Below are 20,190 nucleotides of genomic sequence, written 5' to 3' on the forward strand. Positions count from 1 at the left end.
GTTGATATAGCAAAACGGTTCAGTTTCACATAAACCAAAGTACAATAAAGATTTGAATATAGACAGGATAGCGTTATCTAAATGTACGTTTACTGGAGTTAGCATCATTTCTAATTATGATATTTTTTATACCACGTGTACATCATATACTATTGGTGTTTCACCTGACGCCCGTATGCCACCTCCAAGGAAATCTGTGCGATCGTCAGCATGCGATTCCACTTTGTTTCAGTTGGTAACCAAGACGTCATACAGAAAAGGAAGCCACAGCCGAAGCTTTGCACTCGTCCGTGCGAAATCCAGTGTTTCATTATAGAAATTAAACATGGAACGGCAACGACTGATTTTGCAGCTTCGTTCCGCTTCGCAGAGGCTGGAGAGGAGAATTGTTTTGCGTAAGCGACTGTCGGATTTCTGGCAATCCAAAAGCTATCTTCCCGAGCGCAGAAATTATTGAAACTGGGCTTGAATGAAAGCTACTGTTGCACCAATTCCGAAAATATAAATTTAAATAATGATCAGGCACTGATCCACCTAGAATCTGTCCTCCGAGTCTGAAATATTGGCATTGTTCAGAACAATCGGGTAACCGCAACACAGTGACCATAACAATGACCCGTTGCTACTCTCCGATTGTTCGAACAATGCCGATATTTCGACTGTGAGGACGGATTCTAGGTGGATCAGTGCCTGATCATTATTTTAATTTATATTTTCGGAATCGGTGCAACAGTGGCTTTCGATCAAGACCATATTCAATAATTTCTGTGCTCGGGAAGATAGCTTTTTTATTGCCAGAAATCCTACAGTCTCTTACGCAAAACCACTCTCCACTCCAGCCTCGGCGAAGCGGAACGAAGCTGCAAAATCGGTCGTTGCCGTTCCATGTTTAATTTCTATAGTTTCATCGAGTCTATAACTAAAATTGCAGCAAACAATACGCGTAAGGATGTGCTTCCTGCGATTGATCAGAGTAACGTAATTTATACCAATATACGTGCCGATGCGACAGTCGGTATGTGGGTCGCACATCTCAACGCTTGCAACAAAGAATTCGTCAACACGTCCCACGTCAAATTAGGAATTCGCAGGGTGATGACACGTCTGCTTCATCATCACGGTCCCTATAGTTACCATGCGTGATTATGACCAAGTAACAGGATGTAATTCTGCCATCGGACAGCACCTATATTAAAACACCCAGAGTGTGCAAAACATTACAGCAATAATCAGTTTTCCATAGTTGCTTGAGGTCGTTCTCTTTTTCATTTAGAGGTCCTTGAATCAACCATTATAAAGCTGCAAAAGCCGATCCTCTGCCGCCAGAATGCCAGAAGGAACATCTCTACACACTGGGAATCTTCCATTAGTGTTGTTTCGTCATTCGGCTGTTTTACAGATGATTTTGTGCGTGCTGTACCGTAACCGTGCGCCGTTCGCGACTATGTGCACTAGTCCTTATTACGTCACAACGACAAAATTCTTTCTATATTTCGAACTTGGTTAACCTCATTTACCGGCGTTCACTGCTGAAGAAAGCCAGTCGAAAAGCTTCCAGTGGAATAAATATGGCAATATGACCGTACTGTTTGCTGCAATATTGAAGTTCTGTACTTCGAAAAGCCTACATAACTAAAATTGTGATTAGATATGTGTCTAGGCACTTATCGCCTTCAGTAGTTTCAACATTACGGCTGAAGCTTGTTTACAATGCTTATCCTGCTTTCGTAGCTTTTTATCAACAGCTCGGTGACAAAATGAAGTCTTTCGGAATACGAAGGTTACATGTTGTCAGAATACAGCATTTTTATTAGAGCAGGTCGGAAATAGTTAGCCTATATCTATATCTATATTTACAATACACGTTTCTTTGTGTGCTCGGAAACGGTGTTCATTCCAGATTTTTCCGAAAACATTTTATTGCGGGACTGTTATTTTACGCTGACACTGCATGGCTTTGAGAAGCTTGGAGTGATTTTAAGAGTTAAATGATAAAATCCTAATCCGCATTATATTTCTGTTAACGTCGTAACAATGGAATCATCAGTCAAATGTCGTGCTCATCATATGTTGCAGGATCAAACACGAACAAAACACAGATGAATGAGAACTTTTGTCAGATGGTTTGCTAGAAACAGGGGTTCCCGACCCTGGAGTCGCTTCCTTATTCTCTGGGGTCGCAGAAACGAAAATTAAATACAAATGACTATTACGAGAATGCCAATTAATCAGGTTTTAGTGTTTTTTAAAATATTAGCTCATAGGCGCTGAACTCAGGTATGCTAGGTATGCCGCGCATACCTAGGAATGTTTTTGGGTATGCGGCATACCCAGAATTCGGTTTGGTCTGTTACTGACTGACTGGTGAATTGATCGATTTAGAAATAAGCGTTTCGTAGTGCTGCTGAACACGTAAGTAAACCGGCAGCAATACGTTCAGGCGCTTAACAAAACTCCGTCCTTCAGTTACAATTCAGTTGTCCGTATTTTATCAGTGTTGCGCGCGGCCACGGCCAATTAGCCGGAAGCGCGTTTCCAATTTGCGAGAATCGTTTGTGCACAATGTAACGCAACGCGATTTCGACGCTGAGATGATTGCGAAATTAGGTCATTGATTACCGCGCGCAATCGTCGCAGGCCTGATTTATCGCGTCTCCGTCAGGTCTAGTTCCGCTGGCTTGATGAATCGCATCTGCAATAGGCCCGGTGCGCACTATACCATCACTGGCCTGCGCACGATAACATCGTTGGCCTACACAATTGCATCTGCGTGGTTCGAAGTATATCATTGCCGGCCTAACTATCGCGTCTCGGGCCTAGCATGCTTTGGCTCCTATCTATCGGTTGTGATTAAAGATTGATATCACGAAACTTACTGACATCGAATGTCCGCAAAAATGTGTGACTTGTGCGTACATGCGTACTTAATTTCCGCTAATACTTAAACATAACCAATAATAACCATCAGAAGATGCGAGTCAAGGCTTGAGTTTTGAGAAAGGTTTGAACCACCTGAAATCGATGCGGATTCCATTATAGAACACACTCCATAACAACTCGGCTATGCGCCAGAATATTTGATCAAACGCGAGTGGTCAGAAGACGCAACGCGAGGCAACAAGACCGAGAACTCGATACTAAAGATGTCAATTTCTATATGCGCGAAATGTTGCGATTGTCATCTCCTGCTGTGAAGGAACATGATATCTTATGCGCCGGCCGGAACTATCGCTTCTTCTGTGATGGTGATGTCAGACTGGCTCAGACATTGAACAATGAACATGGACGGAATTGATTGAAACACATACTGACCGTGAACAGACAGCGGCGTAATTGATTTTGACTAACGCTAATACTAAAACAGAACGATCAGAAAATGTCTTGCAGGCTCTTGATATTGAAACTTCTAACTCCTATGAAATCAAAGTCACTAATGAATAGAGTCCAGAACAGACTTTTTATTTGGGAAAATAAGTCCTGCAACCTTATTAGCCGTCGCCGAAGATGCGTATTCGTTTGTTCTCGAGGCGGAGTGATTGAAATCTCCCGATTGTCGGCGCGTGTGTTGGCGAATATGTTGGAGATTGCGAGCTCGCTAATTGACTACACAGTCGCACGCACGCGTTGGTAATCTTATGGTAGCGTGATGTGTCGAGTACACAAGGATGCTGATCCGATCGATGTATTATCGGCATTGGTGCATGTTCTTAACCATACTAAACTGATGCTACCTTGATAAATTTGAAATGGATTCAATCAATCAGCAAGCGGCCGGCTGGCTACGCGGCCTGCTTAATCATATCGTAATTTTGTCACCATATACAAGTGCCAGGTGATATTGAACGCTTGCGAGTCGGCTAATTTGCCAATTCTGGCGCACTATGACGTCATCCCTTTGTGACGTCATCGATCTCGCATACCTAGGGAAAATTAGAGTTCAGCGCCTATGATTAGCTCATTTTTCAAAACAGAAAATAGCGACATTTGACGAATGCGAGCCCGCTAAACAAGGTATTAGATCAGTCAAAGCGTCACCTACTATAACATAAGAAATAGGTCTGGCCACCACTACGAAGAATTGAAGATGAAAGGGTGGGGTGCATAGAAACAATAGGATGGGAATTTCTCCATCCAAGAAACTACTAAAGTGAGCGGATATTGTCATGTGTTAAAGAGTAGACGCGCACACACGCTCGGTGCGACCGAATAACTTACATCATTATCGGTACTTCGAGTGACGCAGTACTTTCACGTAGCACTACTTGACTTCATCGATTGAATATAGATAGAAATCTTTCCAAAAGACCTATATCCGTTGCTACAGTATATAGTCTTGATAGAGGTTGCATAGTTGATATTACTGCGCGCATAGAGTCGCCATCTTCCCTGTGGGTAGGTTTATGCACAGGTTCTAACCATTCTTAGTAATCAGCACGCCAAATTGAGAGGTGGGTCGCGGAACATCTTCAAAACAGAATTTGGGGTCGCAACCATAAAAAGTTTGGAAGCCCCTGGATTAAGACAATACATCGATAGAGTAATTACTAGGGCGATTTATTTTTACATAAAATTAGGTCAAAATTGTAGCGTTAGGTCAAAAATGTCAAGATTGTTTAAAAAGTCAAAATCTGTTTGCAACCTGCATTTCGTTTGTATCGTAGGTTTTGCACTGTCGGTGAACTTATCGTTTGACATTTACTGCTTGTAGCCTACTTTATAGGCAGGGTTGCCATCGACATGGATCCAAAAATAAGGACAGTCGAAAAATTGGATTAGCATGAAAAAGCGTTTTTGTACATTCTTTGTATTTATACGAGCCGTGACATATCACATTCCATAGTTTTCACCAGAAACAATCTGCTCCAGCGACTCCTTGTTATTAAAAGTGCTTCATGGATCTCACGACAGCTTAGGTCTAGGTTTACCTTTACTCAGGGCCGATACAGCACTTCATCAGCCCCACCCACCCTCAGGGTGATAAGCCAAACTTCTTCACCTCGTTAGAGGCGTAAACCAAGATGGAAAAGGCCGTACACCATGTTTAGAAAAAATCATTTTTGAGCGTATGGAGCAAAAACTCCAGTAACAATGCTTCTAGTCTTGGTCCTGGCCGAAGAAAACTTACTTGCAATGTTGGAATCGGGGAATATTGCTTTGGACAATTGCGATGTGCAATCGTCGGTGGGGAATGATTGCTGGTGCCCCCGGGGGGCGATTTAGATTTTGACGGGGGCGCAAATGCTCACGGGCGATATGGGGGGGGGGCGCTGGGCGGTATGGGGGCACTGAAGAAAATTGGTCTCGCAGTAGATGGTGTAGTAAGGAAATATGATTATACAGTAGAACAATAGTTCCATATATTCCAACCGGTACGAGCGAAGGTATTTGAGTTTTTTATCAATACTTCTGGGATTACTCCCCGTCCAGCAGGCTATTTTTGCATATACACATGTTTCAACTGCAACAACTTCGCTTCTACTGTTTGAAAGCTAGCAGAAATGGTTATGCGTCGTTCTTTTAGGCAACTTAACAATTTCATGGGGTTGACAATAAAATTTGAAATTTATTTTTTATAATTTATTCAAAAATTTAAATAAGCTCTGCGGCCGCTTCTACTTGTTGAAATTGAGCCAAATTTGTTGTGAAGCGTTTTTTAGGCAACCTAGCAATTTAATCAGTGAATCCCTGGAATCCTAAAAAAATTTACATTAAAGATGCTTTGAAGCTTTTTGGCCAAAATCTTTAACAGAATATACTTGAGAGCTACAATATTTGAGAGCTACAAATTTAATCGTTAGAATATTTCTTCATCATATCATAAATGATGATAATGCTTAGTGTTCTGACCAACATTCATGTTCATGTTATGACCTTGGTCCAGTACCAAATTTTAGTGTGGGAAAAGATCTCTACCACATTCTAAGTTGATTTAGTAGTCACACAAAGCAATTAAACAAAACCCAATACAACTAACTTCACCGTATTTCCAATCGCAGAGGTGAATTCGGGATGTGTACATCGAGCTCGAACCAAATAGTGTGAGCCCGTAGGCCTTACCCGATGGTTATTATAACAAGCATGATTTGATCCAGAATATAGCTCATACAATTATTATATCGTTAATTAGTCGAGCGGTCCTCTGGCGCAATTCAAGCGTGAAATATTTATAATATTGAAGTCCTTATCCTAAACCGGACTTCGACCACTTACCCGTTGTTTTTACTACAGTCCTTAAAATAGGGGGGCGCCAGACCCATGCAATTTTTGAAAGGGGGCGCTGGAGGGGAAAAGGTTAAGAACCACTGATTTAAACTAATCAGATTTAGCCTTATTTGTAGCTAAAACTATATGCGTAAGTACAATATAATTTATAGAAAAAACCTGGTACTGCTGTTTACTGCTAAATAACGTCCGCTGCGGTAGCTTGGTACAGACGAAACTGCTATAGCACCACTCACTGCCCTAGCTATCGCACCACTTAGAAGTCAAATCTTGTGGTGTGTACGTCACGAGAGTTCCTTTCATTTATGATGTCGTAAAATCTCGACGAAAAAGCATAATTTTAGAATATTATGCAACACAGATACCAGAGGAAAACGATCGAAGTTCTGTAGCGGTTGAAAATAAGACAAAATAAGGACGCAAATCGAAAATAAGGACATTTCTTAGAAATAAGGACAGTTGAGTTTTCTAAGGCGTGACCCTTCAAAATAAGGACAAATCTTAGAAATAAGGACGGCATGGCAACCCTGTTTATAGGCATACTGTTGTAGACGGCCCATTGTCTGCTCATTGTGTATGATAAACATTCAAATGAAACGAATAGGTTGACAAGGTGTTATGCTCGACGTACCGCAATATCCCAACTGAAGCAAGACTGCGCGGGCATTGCATGGTTCTTATATCAAGACGCGCAATATGAAAAATTGTGATGTAGACACCATTGTTAGAATGAAGCAACAAGGTGTGTCACCAGCAGTGTACCTACACACGCACAAATTCAGTGTTGTCAGCCAACAACTGCTACTGTCGAACATTCTTTCTCCATTCTTGGCAAGCTATACAGACACTTTTAGCCAGACCCGGGCAAAGAGCGGCCCGCGAAGCTATTCCGTGCGGCCCGCGTAATGTTGCTTAGAATTTAAAACATAAAATTTGCTTTTTGAATGACTAAAACCATAGGCCAGTGGTACTCAACCGGGGGTCCTCGAGACCGCGAAATTTTCAAAATGGTGGAAACATTTTTTTTTTATGATTTGGCAAAACACGAGGCAGTTTAACTTTATTACTTTTAAAACTTCGTGACTCACATAACCAGATTGGCCGTCTGAGATCAAATAACATATAGTGCAAACTCAATTTACTTGCCAATAGCCTACTAATACAAACATATTGCTGCTTAGAGATGTTTTGTGGGGGTTTGTGCAAAAAATAGTAAGTTGGAGTAGTAAGGTCCATCAGGGTGACTTTGAAGTATTTGCAACCATGCACATTCTTTTGTGACAGTGGTTCTCAAACTGGGATGAGGTGAAAACATCTGAAGGAGGGCACAAAGCCGCAGTACTTATTGCTCTGTGTATAACTTTTAATTTCATATTTGACAATTCTCTCTTCGACAGCCATAACAGTCCATGCCATCAAATTATCCGCTGGGCTTGTTAGCATTCTGATTGTTTTATCGCAAGCATGAGGTCGATATTTGCACAAGACAGATAACGGTTAGTCAATTCTAATCGAGATAAATTTGATCTGAAACTTGGGGGTCCGCGGAGACAAAAAGGTTAAGAACCACTGCCATAGGCTGTATCAAATGAACAGGAAATTTGTTTATTTTGAAGCCTGTACATGTACATTAATATGCCACGATTACGCAGCCTATGTAGATGTACCTGGCATGCGTAATCCAGATTCAAAATAAAGGCAATGCGGCAAAGTATGAGTAGCAATTGAAGTCACAAGAAATCACTCTTTCCATAGAGTTTAGTTCAAACCTTCCTTGTTGACATTGTCACATTACGCATTATACAGTATGTGTTTCAATTTGTGACGTGATATGTGTCCTAATTCCTAATTCGTAGAACGAGTCAATCAGTGCTCGCGATTACTATATGACTCATCATAGGCTATCTATCACCCATAAGGTATAACGGGCATGCCAAAATAGAAAGCCTAAAACTGAATTTCAAAGAAGGATAAGGTTTAGAATTTAGAGCACTGAATATTCGCATACCGGAGTCAGGGGTAAACCCAGCCTTTGAGTTTTTGCCGACCATGTCGCCGAGATTAAGGATTTTAATTAAAGTCGGTCTTATGGAAAAAGCACGAAACACTAGGTCAAGGGAGGGCGAAGCTCAGAAAAACTGCATGCTTCGCTCAACGTAAAGGCTATTTAACCAGCTCACTGCCCGGGAGGCAGCGACCATGGACATACGCTTTGTACTATTGCATATACATTTCAGTGCAGTGATTCGCGAGCTGGGAGACGTGAAAGCATCGGAAGGGTGGCGCGTGCCGAAGTTTATTGAATTTTTTTCGCGCTATGCACGATATACCCTCACTCCCTCAACTTGTAGTTGTTGCTCCGTGTATTCTCCGACTTTGATATTTCACAATTCTCTGATCAACAGCCATGATCTTGCATGCAATCAAACTATCCGTTGGGATTGCTAGCATTCTGGTTGCACTTTTTAATATTTTGTGATATCATCGGCGCGAAGTTGTTCACCATCATAAAGGGAGGTGTGCTTGGAAAAATTTGAGAACCACTGTTTAGAGTCTTAATGGAAGAATGTGGTTAGGGGTTTAAATTGAGCTAAAATGTATCATGTTTAACATTGTTTCTAATCATGACAGCTAATAGATCATTTTTTTAAATTACCGTCACTTTCTCATTACCTAATATTAAAACATTCACTGAGCAACATTTATTAACAATGTAATTTAGACATAAAATTAAAATACGCTGGAGAATATAGCTAAATTTTTTCACTCGGCCCGCCCACGTATTTATTTTTCTCATTTGGCCCGCGGAGCAAAATAATTGCCCACCCCTGCTTTTAGCAGTACTTGAAAATGCGACCAGAAACTGTAAAAATTGAGGGAAGTTGGTATATTATGAATACGAAGCATTTGATATCAGCAACCTGAGTTGAAAAAATTCAATTTCACAAGACTTCAACTCGAATCTAAACAGTTAACGCAATGACTGAGGGTGGAGCCCAATTTCTCTACTGAGTAGCGATTCTCTACTCAGCAACGATTTCGTAACTCAACTCACGCCAAAAAGGATACTCATACTCAAATGCGTCCAGATCGGCACTCAAATCTAAGTCAGCGCACCACCAGACTTAAGTGTCAATTTTCACGGTCGGGCAGCCAACTGCCGGCAACACCCGCCAAATACCGTAGTACCGGCACTGTCGTATATAGCTGGAATAGGTACACTAGTGAGGTTCTGCTGAGCGAATGAACGCAGTGGCGCTTGGACGGATATTGTGTTTATAATTGTATCTTCTGTACCCTTTCGACTTCTTGTCGTACGGCATCTCGGTATACCGGAACGGTAACTTCTGCAGTCTCAATGCGCTAGCATCCCCCCCCCCCCGCCGTGGCGGTTCTTACGGCGACAAAAAAGCCCAGAAAAAGACCTGACAAAGAGAAAGCACTCACAAGGAATGGAAATAACTAGAAAGGGACGTGGCTTCAAAAAGATCAACATCGAAAAGAACTGTGACATCGGGCACTCTAGGCCGAGGTGGATGTCAGTAGAAAAAAAGATCGCAACTGCGTGTCGTTCGATATCCTCCCATCTGTTCATTACATCGCATTGTGTCTTATCGCATTTTACATTGTGTGTGACTTGTTCAGATGAATAATATAACTTAACGATACTTATTATTACGCATGCTCTTCCCACAATTAAATGGATGAAACATCTTGAACAGACCCCAGTATGAACCTCAGCAGATAGAGTTCCAGCAGTGGTGGCCTTACGAACGGGGGGACCCTGGGCGAGACTTACCGGGGGGGCTATAAGTATCTAACCGTAACTTCTGGGGGGGGGGGCTCCGCCCACCAGACCCCCCTTTCCCGCGGTAACGTTTGACCAGGTGCTGGATTCGGCTATGTCTATTATTGCATGTGTCTAAGGATAGACTACATCAAGACTAAGTAATTCTACTGCATGCAGAGACGTGATCATCATCGGGATACGGGACTTTTCTAACAAATGCATAGATTTGATGATGATTGACACATCCGCACGGAATCATATTCTTGCTTGGTACACGGATTTCCATGTTTATTCGTTATTATCCTTATAATCTGAATAGGGGGGCCCCTTCGACCAGGGGGGCCCCGGGCGACCGCCCACCTCGCCTACCCCAAAAGCCACCACTGAGTTCCAGGTAATATCAGGGTTAGGATGGAGTCGCTATACCTTCAAGCCAGTTTAGACGATAGCAGCAATATGCTATTGGAAATAAGAAATAGATGCATTATTTGTTATTTCTGGTCTGCACTTACGTGTTCGCATCATGTGAAACTTATCTGTATATATTTCGAATGGGTTTGTAGCGTCTAGCAAATATACTTCTGTGGGGCATAGGAACGTTCCGGGTATCTTCAAGGATTTATATATTCATATTAGATGATCTTTAAAGAGTGTGGATCAGCTGAGGGTATTCATTGCATTTAGATAAATCAGTGAGAACTGCGTCTAGTTTGTAGGCCAGTGACGAAATAATGACGACAGCGTCGTGTTGTCATGACAAAATCGTTCACGCGTGTCCGGTCGAAGGCGAAAAAAATCTGGCAACGCTATCTCGGAAAACGACGTCTGGAAATCGATACTCAACTGAGTAGAGAGAATTGGCGCGCACTCAACGCTGAGTAACGATCGATACTTAGTTGAGTATCGATACGCATTTGAGTAGAACTTGGCTGAGGATAGGAATTGGGCTCCACCCTTAGACTCGGATTCGGCTATAAACTAGGGATGGTGTGAACGTGAGGTTCACGTTCGCGTTCTGTGTGTGAACCTCAGAAATTTATGGGTTCGCGTTCAGAAACAAACCTTGGTAGGATCTGGACTGTGAACCTTTTTCACAGATTACCATTTTTCACGTCATTATAACATCTTTCTTTGAAATTCTTTGCATTTCAACTTCACACCATTCTATGCATGGCGCTGGCAGCATAAAAATAAACATCACCCGCCAATCTCAAATATTTTATTTGCTTTGTTACAAAAGTTTGTTCTAAATATCCAGCTTTCCGTTTGTGAATATTTAGTGACTCTCTGCTATGAGTTTGACATGCAATCACACAACATCAAGAGCGAAATACACTACATGTAGTATGTACATGTAGTTGGCGAATGATGCTTATTCAACCAATCAATGAAATTGATGTTGTTGTCTAATGTAAAAATTTAGCAGTCGTATCGGGTCAATTTTGATTTCAGATGTTTATTGTATCATAAAAAATGCGTGCGATTGGGGTGTTGGCTACTGCTGTATAACTTTTTAATGGGGTAATATTGGTAGCAAGTATAGAAACCCGTCTTACACTCCCCTCAATATCAAGCAATAGCAATACTCAAACGCCGAATACATGGTACGGTCTGGCCTAGACCGTTGAGGCGTATATATTTCCTTGCAAGTCCTCGTCGAAATTGTTGGCAAAGCGACGAAAGATATTGGTTTTATGGGACCAAGATATCATTTGATTGCCCCAGTTGATACATTCGGCATCGTTTAAAACGTCAATATGTACTTCAGCATTGTGGCATTATGCGGCCAACAATATAAGCTATCACTTCACTGAAATGTAGGGCTGGAATCAGCAATATGACATCACGTGACGTCATGAGGTTCACGTTCGCGTTCACACATAACATTTCAAAAAGGTTCGCGTTCACACGAACCTGGACCTTTCAGAGGTTCACACCATTCCGACTATAAACACTATGACTCGGACTCGACTCTCTGCTCGCCGACTCGAACTTGACTCGGTGCGAATTGAAAATGACTCGACCTGATTCGAGTCAAAACTATAAAAGTGAGACTGACTTGCGACATATTTTCACTTTCAACAGATTGTTCTCGAATTCCTGGACACTTTCTACCCGAGAATGAAGGAAAGTATATTTCGTTGTACTCCAACAAATTTCAATTGTTTCTACCATAATACGTGTTGTAACTACTGGAATTCTTCATAGGGCCAGATTTCGTTACAATAAAGTTTTTTTCCCAAACGAATTTGTCAGTTTTTGAGTCAAAAAAGTTTTTTCAGGTCAGACTACTTTGCAAGCAAAGACAGTTCGAATCGGAAATGAAGATTTTTAGGTCAAAATCTTTCTTTTTTAGGTAAAAAAATCGCCCTAGTAATTACTATATTTCATGGTTATACGACGGTATATGGACTGTCGGACGTCTTAGTGCCGACCAATACAATTTATGTTTTGGAATGGCTCTAGACATAGATTAAAGCGACAATTGTAGACAAGGTCGTTGTACATTATTTATTGATGGTTGAAGGGACGATCTAGTAAAATCTAGCTTTCCTAAGAACCCCTCTAAGCGAATGCGTTTGCCGTATCAACAGTGAATATTCCATATCAGCAAATCCTGGTAACGCAGGTTCACTTTGCGGTAGTTGAAAATGATAAGGCAGTCACAGGAGCCGCTGCATCCGAAACCCCTCACGCGAAGAGGTCCACAATTAACCTGAAACTAAAAATATTATGACTTTTTAGTTTTCGTGTCGAACATTAAATGTTTGGGTTTACATAACGGTATATGCGACATCATAATATACAGAGGTATGGTTCAAACTATAGTTTTGCCATCGGTAACTATGGGAGAAGGTCGGGACACTCGGTGTTTGTACCCCTCCCCCAATTTCCAATGAGGAAAAGCACGGGCTTGATGAGTTGATTGCGGAATGATGTTGTTAGTGGTCACCTGACCCGTAATAAAGATGACTGCAGGATAAGAGTTGCTAATGACGAACTGCCCAGCCCAATCCGGCTTGAATGAGCGATATCAGTATTTTAACCCATTTTATAGCCTACACAACATCGGCATTTCTTCGACAGAAGGCTATCACAATCAGATAGGGCTAGTCATCACTTGTTGAAGGACTGCAACATATGTTTAATGAGCAGTTCTCCATCTCGTTGATTTCCACTTTTACATTTTCTTGTGTCTGCGATCACTGATTACGAGAGTAGCATAAAGCAATCAGATCTGCTGGAATTTTCTGCAAATTGGTTCATGCTGTCCGATTTCGGCAATTGCATATTCCAGGAAGCAAATAAAGGATTCTGGATGACCAACCATATATGGCGATTTCCGCTTTATTTTGCTCTTCGTTGTAACGGCTCGCCAATATTAATAGTGACATTGAATATATCTCTATTTATTTAGAAGCAGAACAGAAGGCGGCGAAATGTCGGTGCCGATCTGAAAAGTCTACGTGATGCCAAGTCACGAGGCTTATGACGACTAGGGCTGGGCACAATGATTCGAGTACTCGAATCTGAATCGAGTATTAATTTTAATGATTCGAGTCGAGTAGTAAAAGACAATATTTTCGAGTACTGAAATTATGCGCTCCTCGCCACCGAAAGTTAATTTATCATCGAGAATTATAGTTTCGATACTAATTTTCACTGTTGAAGCCTTGAAACCTTGATTGGCCGTATTGTAGCATACTAAACATATCGTACAAAGATACGAACGTTACTGGAAATAGCACATTTCCGAAGTCATGATCATCCCACAACATTGTCACCAAGTACAATGATATCGGTATGGTTGAAAAAATATCAAAGTATCTTTAATGTGATAGATAACAAGCATTATATCCTTCGCGGTCGCATAAAAGGTACATATTTGAACATTGCCATATTACATTCTGTTATGACGTCATAATGAGTGATACTCGATTACTCGATTCGACTCGAAGCATATTAGGTGATTCAGAATCGAATCACTCAGGTACTCGATTTTGCCCAGCCCTAATGACGACTCAAATATGGCTTGGCATATGAAAAACATCCGGAATTCAACATTCATTCACGGCTTTTTTGTATTTAGTTACCTCACTCTAGCCATGAAGGAGTCGCGTGACAAGTGGCTGGTGAGATATCCAATCCAATCCTAGGTGACGTGAAACATCACAGGTAGAATCAAGTATTTATATTATAGAAGCGTAAAGACCCGACGAAAGAAAGCACTCACAAGCAATGGAAAGAACAAGAAAGGGCCGCGGCTTCACAAAAAAATCAACATCGAAAAGAACCGTTACATCGGGCACTCTAGGCCGAGGTGGAGGTCAGTCGAAAAGGATCGCAACTGCGTGTCGTTCGATATCCTTCTATCTGTTCATTACATCGCATTGCACATTGCGTGTGACTTGTTCAGATGAAAAATATAACCCAGAGATAATTATATTATTATTATATATACTAAATTGCAAATCACTGATGCAACGAAATGACTTAAATTGAAGTCGACGAGTCAATCTCCAATCTCTATGTCTGCTTATACTGCAATGTTTTTCACATGTTACAGCACACCTGTTTAAAAAGTCAAATTTATTTACAAACTTCATTGTCATGGTGGTTATACAGTCAGTTAACTTTTAATTTATATCTTACACCTTGTAGCCTACTTAATACTGTTGTAAATGACCCATTGTCTACTTATTGTGAATCCATCAGCCATTAGGTCAATAAATTAGGTTGATACAAAGTAAGCCTACTGCTCAACACGACTTTCCGACGATCGGGCATGCGATTTATACCTCAAAGCAAGACTAACGTTACCCACAAGATTTGTCCTTAAGCTAATCCTAACTCTTAACTTTAATCGACATGCTCAAGTGTAGACGGCTCATGTACATGTACAAATGTACATGGACCACTCAACACACCATGGGTTGCGGGTTCGAGTCCGACCGAGGTCGACTCCAGAACTCCTGCCTAAGTGTTGGAGGTTTATCTACGCTCCTCCTCGCTAACTCATCCGTTTAAGCGGTGTCTTATAAAAGCCTGGAAGCGGGTTGTGCTACAAGTCGGCAGCTACGGAATCAAAATGAAGAAAATTGGCCAGGTGAAAATGACCATAGCAGTCGACAAAATACCATGAATATCTCAAAACAAACAAACACGTCAAAACGAAGTCCCTAATTCATTTTGCCCCAACTGTAGGTTATGTACACTCCCTACTTCAATCTATCTTTAATTTAGACAAATATATTGAAAAGACTGCGGGGTATTTGCGCGTATATCAACAAGAGTATATAAAAAAAATTGCGAATTTACGAACAACATTTTCAGTATGAAGCAATAGATATTGTCACCAGCAAGATATGCTGATCTTCAGTGCTGCCAGCCTACAGCTGCTGTTGAACGACGTTTCCTCATTTTTTTAAAGCTACTTCGTCAGGACAGAATGTCAGGACAGAATGTCAGAATGTCAGGACAGAAAAAAAGTAGAAAAGTACTTATCGTTGTACTGCAATAAATTTCAACGTTTTGCAACAATGCGTAATTTAATTACCTGAGTACCTTCACATACATCTAATATTGTCAAAATAATACTGGTCTCTCCGATAAACTAACCATGGTTCCAGAACGATAATAAGCAATGCGGGTGCGGAAGACGTTGTTACTTCCGTAATTTAGGCGAAATGATCTCGTTACATTTCGAAACCTTATGCCTACCCGTGACGCTTAATGTGGAATAGAAATGATAAGTTGACAGTCCCGAACAGGCTGTCGAAATAACTAGTGGAAAGGCATGTTTTCGTTGAAATAAATTGTAGGGCAGAAACTGCTTGATTGGTGTTCGATATTGATGTTTTCTAGATGCGATGCATTAGTACTTGATATGTCACTATGGCAGTATACCCATTGGATTTTAGTCAACTCTGCCGCTAGTTTGAAGTTTTACTAAAGTTCCAAGCGTTTTGAGACTGAATGCTTGATTCTTATGAGTTGACGCAAATCACGCGGCTCAAGTTCATGTGGCGCATGATTCGAAGGTGAGAAGGTCCCAAGAAGAAGCCACCGCAAGAGCACGCGCTATAGGAACATGTCCATGCCAATTCTTCCTGGTCGGGTGCGTGATACGTAACTTAAACTGATATGACGTATCTTTCGCAGGTGCATGACTATGCAAAATATCACGTGAATAGTAACCGTACCCCTACATTCTAAGGTACATTCTAGTTTCATTCCAAATTATTCGAACATTATTCCGTCACGCGATGAGGAGATGTGCGTATATGGTCTTTAAGAAGCTGCCGAATCATGTTTGCGAAAAGATATTGTGAAAACAAAGGGAATCGAATTCTTCAGCCGACCACCCACAATAGTATATGGTTAACGGGCGTCGAGTATAGGCCTACCGTAATCGATTTGCTGAAGAGAAACGCAATCTACAATAGCATGTAGGTCAATGACATCGCGGTATACGCAAGAATGACGACAGCGTCCCACCAGTAGCGTGCCATAAAATGTCCTCTAAAAACGGAACGCCCAAGCGTCCTTGGTCACGTATACAGCCGCGCAGCGAACGATCCGAGAGCAATGAATCACTCTACAAACAGTAAAATCTTGCCATAGTTCATCCCGTCATTGATCGGGACTTCGTTGATCGGTGATAACGGCCGTTTGGTAAATGAAATGTAGGAATCTAAACAATAAATAGAATATTGATGTCAAGACGCAACCTCGTATAGCCTTCGTCGATAAATAATGCATATAGAAGTGCACCAACTAAAGTCATAAACTACTATTAGCGTTCAGGAGGAAAGGAGTGATTTATACAAATACGAGGTGACCTGTGGAACTTATACGAAATATAAGACACGATGGTGCTAGCACAATAGTTTGAGTAAAATAAGGAAATGCAATACCGAGAAGGCACAAGTTTCGATTAGGTATTGGTGTCGCATTGACTAGGACACGATATTCAAAAGGTATTTCAAAACATATTTGGATCTTGGTCCTGCGCAAATATATTTTAGTTAGCGCAATGCACATTCAGGACACACAGCAGACGAAGAGGCAAATCACATAGAAATATGACATTTACATTCCGGAATTCGGGTGCATATAGTCGGATTTCGGTACATTTTTTCTTGGCCCTCACGCGTTTCTCCCCTTTGCCGCTAATATAAAAGTGGGCATCAAACGCAGTTGTGCCTCATTTCTCAAGACACAATCGGTACCGCCGGAAAACAGCACTCTTCAAAACATCAAGCATGGCGAAGCTTTCACTTGGATCAACTGTCAACATTGCAACAATAGGAATTCTCGTCTTCTACTTGAGCACAGCAGAATCCAGGATTTTACCGTACCGGTAACGTCCGAGATTCATTCAATTCTGTGCCCAGTGCCTTAACGCTCACGGTTCCATATACAGAAGCATCTCGCGAAACACCGAAGATTCACTTCAAAAATCTTTCGAACCAGCATATAAAAGCGATGAGGCATATCGGAATCGCAACGCAGCAAGAGGGAATCAAAATGGTAGGAATGCATCTTGCCGTTATGTATAAACCGGAAATGCTTTCAAATAACTTGGTTCCTTTGCAGCATTTCTATCAAACACAAATCAGGATCGGCTATATCGATTGAGGAGGTATTCCGAGGGTACCGCAACGAGTCTGGACTCAATCAACAGAGACAGCGTTGCAGCCGATCGTTTAAGACAATCACTTACTGGGTAAGTTTTCGCCAAAGGGAGCATTTTTCAGCTTCTTCCGAATCACCACAGCGAATCAGCTTTCCCCGCAATCATTTGGCAGAAGATGGTCTTCCACACGCAACCCTTCCTATTTACCCGGGCTTGAAACCGGCACTGGTTTTAGTGACCAACGAATGGATTCTTGAGGGAAGGCCATCGGGATGTAAGACCTCTGATTTGCTGAACCACAGATGTAACCATTAAAGGGGTAGGGCACTCTAAAAATGATGTGGTCTCAAATTGAAGAGCAAAACGAAAAAGAATTTGGCCGCAGCCGTTTTCTTCAGAACGCCACCATAATGGAACTGCAATTTATTAAAATTTCCACAGCAACTTCACGCTATAGCAGTCACGCAGAGATCAAACTTTATATATTTGTCAGCCGATGTTATGAAGCAAATATGTCGTACACGCGCTATTTCCCAAAGAAATAGAATGCACTAGGCCCGATTTTGACATAAATCTCCTGACTCAACATCTTCCGTTGAACGCGGTATCTAAACCACCTTGGCGTGTACGACATATTTCCTTCATAACATCGGCTGACAACTATATAAAGTTCGATCTCTGCGTGACTGCTGGAGCGTGAAGTTGCTGTGGAAATTTCAATAAATTCCAGCTCCATTACGGTGGCGTTCTGAAGAAAATGGCTGCATCCAAAAACGAAAATTTCGTTTCGCCCTTCAATTTGAGACCACATCATTTTTAGAGTGCAGTGCCCCTTAGCTTTAGTTTTAGGTAGTATTTAATAAATGACTACTACCTATATCAAAATGTTCAATGCATTCTAAATGGGGTTGGGGTGCTAGGTGATATGTTCGAGGTGTGAAATCCAACTAACATGAGATTTTCCTGAACCGAAACAAATGGCCATGATAAACCTACTATTCTACTCCCGCTAAATGTGATTCAAATGTACCGATGGGCGATGGTATCGCTACTAATACAGCATTTCAAATTGAATTACCTTTTTTACAGACCAGCCACAGGCGGCTTGATCGATAAGCAATGTCTCATGGAATATCTTCCTACAATTGTCTCCGACTACACGTTTAATTATGCAATTTCGATATGTACACTTTGAGTAATCACATTCCCGAATATCAGCATTCATACACTGCCGCCTATATACTGTGTCGTTTATAATTTATTTATCTGCATACTTCAAATATATTTGTCTACGTGATCAACAAGACTGATCAATGTTCAATGCTCATCGTAGATAAGGCCGTTTCCTTCGTGATCAAAATCACGAAATTTTATATCGCGGGCAATCCGGTATACAATGGTTTAGAAATGGGCACACGTATGGTTTGATATAGGCAATCACCAGAAAACGTTCCTATGATATCAGTTTGAGTATCTTGCCACGACGCCAGGCGACAGAGGGCAAAACACGGAATGCGATTAGAAAGTGTCGAAATATAGTGCCCGAGACATCACAAGATATATTGACGTACCTACAAACAAATTCCTCGCTGTTCAATGTCACAACTTTTACCAAAATATAAATACAAGAGAACAGTGAACATGAATACACATGGCACATATGTACGAATGATACATTTGAACCCGTATCCACCATGCAGGATGCAGCACTACTATGGCGCACAAAAGCATCCATGAATTTTACTTTGACTAGAGTCTATTGTTTGAGATTTGTCATCATAATAATACTGATTTGGATGCTATATTTTACCTAATATTTCAATACTGATAATTCTAACTGGCGTATATGTATCGCATATGCTATCATATACATATACATCTCCGAATGAAAGGCATTCTGTTGAGTTCGTGATGGTTCATCCATTCATCAGACGCTCGTTCCGAAAATGGTTAGGGAAAACTCGCAAGACTTGTAACTTAATAGCCCGCGTTTCTCAGCCGACGGGATCAACATGATAAAAAAATAGTCTACCCATTTCATTTCTCGATTTGAAGGAAGTTGTATTGTAATTTGATGTGAGAAGGTTTTTGTCAGTCACAAACTTACGCACAAGAACACAGCATTTTCAAGAAGCTTACCACATTAAAATTTGACTTGGATGAGTAACCTGCGCAAGTTCACAATGGACATACAAACGATGTTTCTTAGTATATATAAGGCTCACAAGCAACGATAAAATATGATGTATGCAGCGATTTCACCAAGATGACGTTGGCTTATTTGTCAGTAAGTGCGAATGTTGCGACATTTCACTCCGAATTCACTTTATACCGCCCGGCCTGGACCATAGGCCTACACTAGAAAAAGTGAAACATTGTCACCATACGTCAGCATCGCACACCACAGAACAAAAAGTTAAAACACGGACACAAAAGGTTGTTAAAATCGCATCGAAATAAAAATGACGGCTGAATTTTGTGAAGTGGCGGGGAAGAGATTTTTCACAGTCATTGTCGTAGTTTTCGCTACGAAACATAT

The 20,190-nt window shown here is 41.2% G+C and overlaps 1 protein-coding gene and 1 long non-coding RNA gene across 2 annotated transcripts in view; one reads left to right on the top strand and one right to left on the bottom strand.

The window, feature by feature from the left end:
- LOC145433197 (uncharacterized) overlaps positions 1-20,190 on the bottom strand; it is a 36,190-nt gene that overhangs the window by 12,842 nt on the left and 3,158 nt on the right. The window lies entirely within an intron of this gene.
- LOC145433195 (uncharacterized) lies at positions 16,916-18,955 on the top strand. Its single transcript, XM_080310161.1, has 4 exons — positions 16,916-17,375; positions 17,439-17,545; positions 17,612-17,741; positions 18,741-18,955. Exons 1-4 carry the CDS (start codon positions 17,278-17,280, stop codon positions 18,844-18,846), a joined length of 441 nt encoding a protein of 146 aa, XP_080166287.1. The 5' UTR covers positions 16,916-17,277; the 3' UTR covers positions 18,847-18,955.

Source organism: Botryllus schlosseri, chromosome 2, assembly GCF_051294905.1.
Source record: "Botryllus schlosseri isolate E-star chromosome 2, Bs_hap1, whole genome shotgun sequence".
NCBI classification, from domain to species: domain Eukaryota; kingdom Metazoa; phylum Chordata; class Ascidiacea; order Stolidobranchia; family Styelidae; genus Botryllus; species Botryllus schlosseri.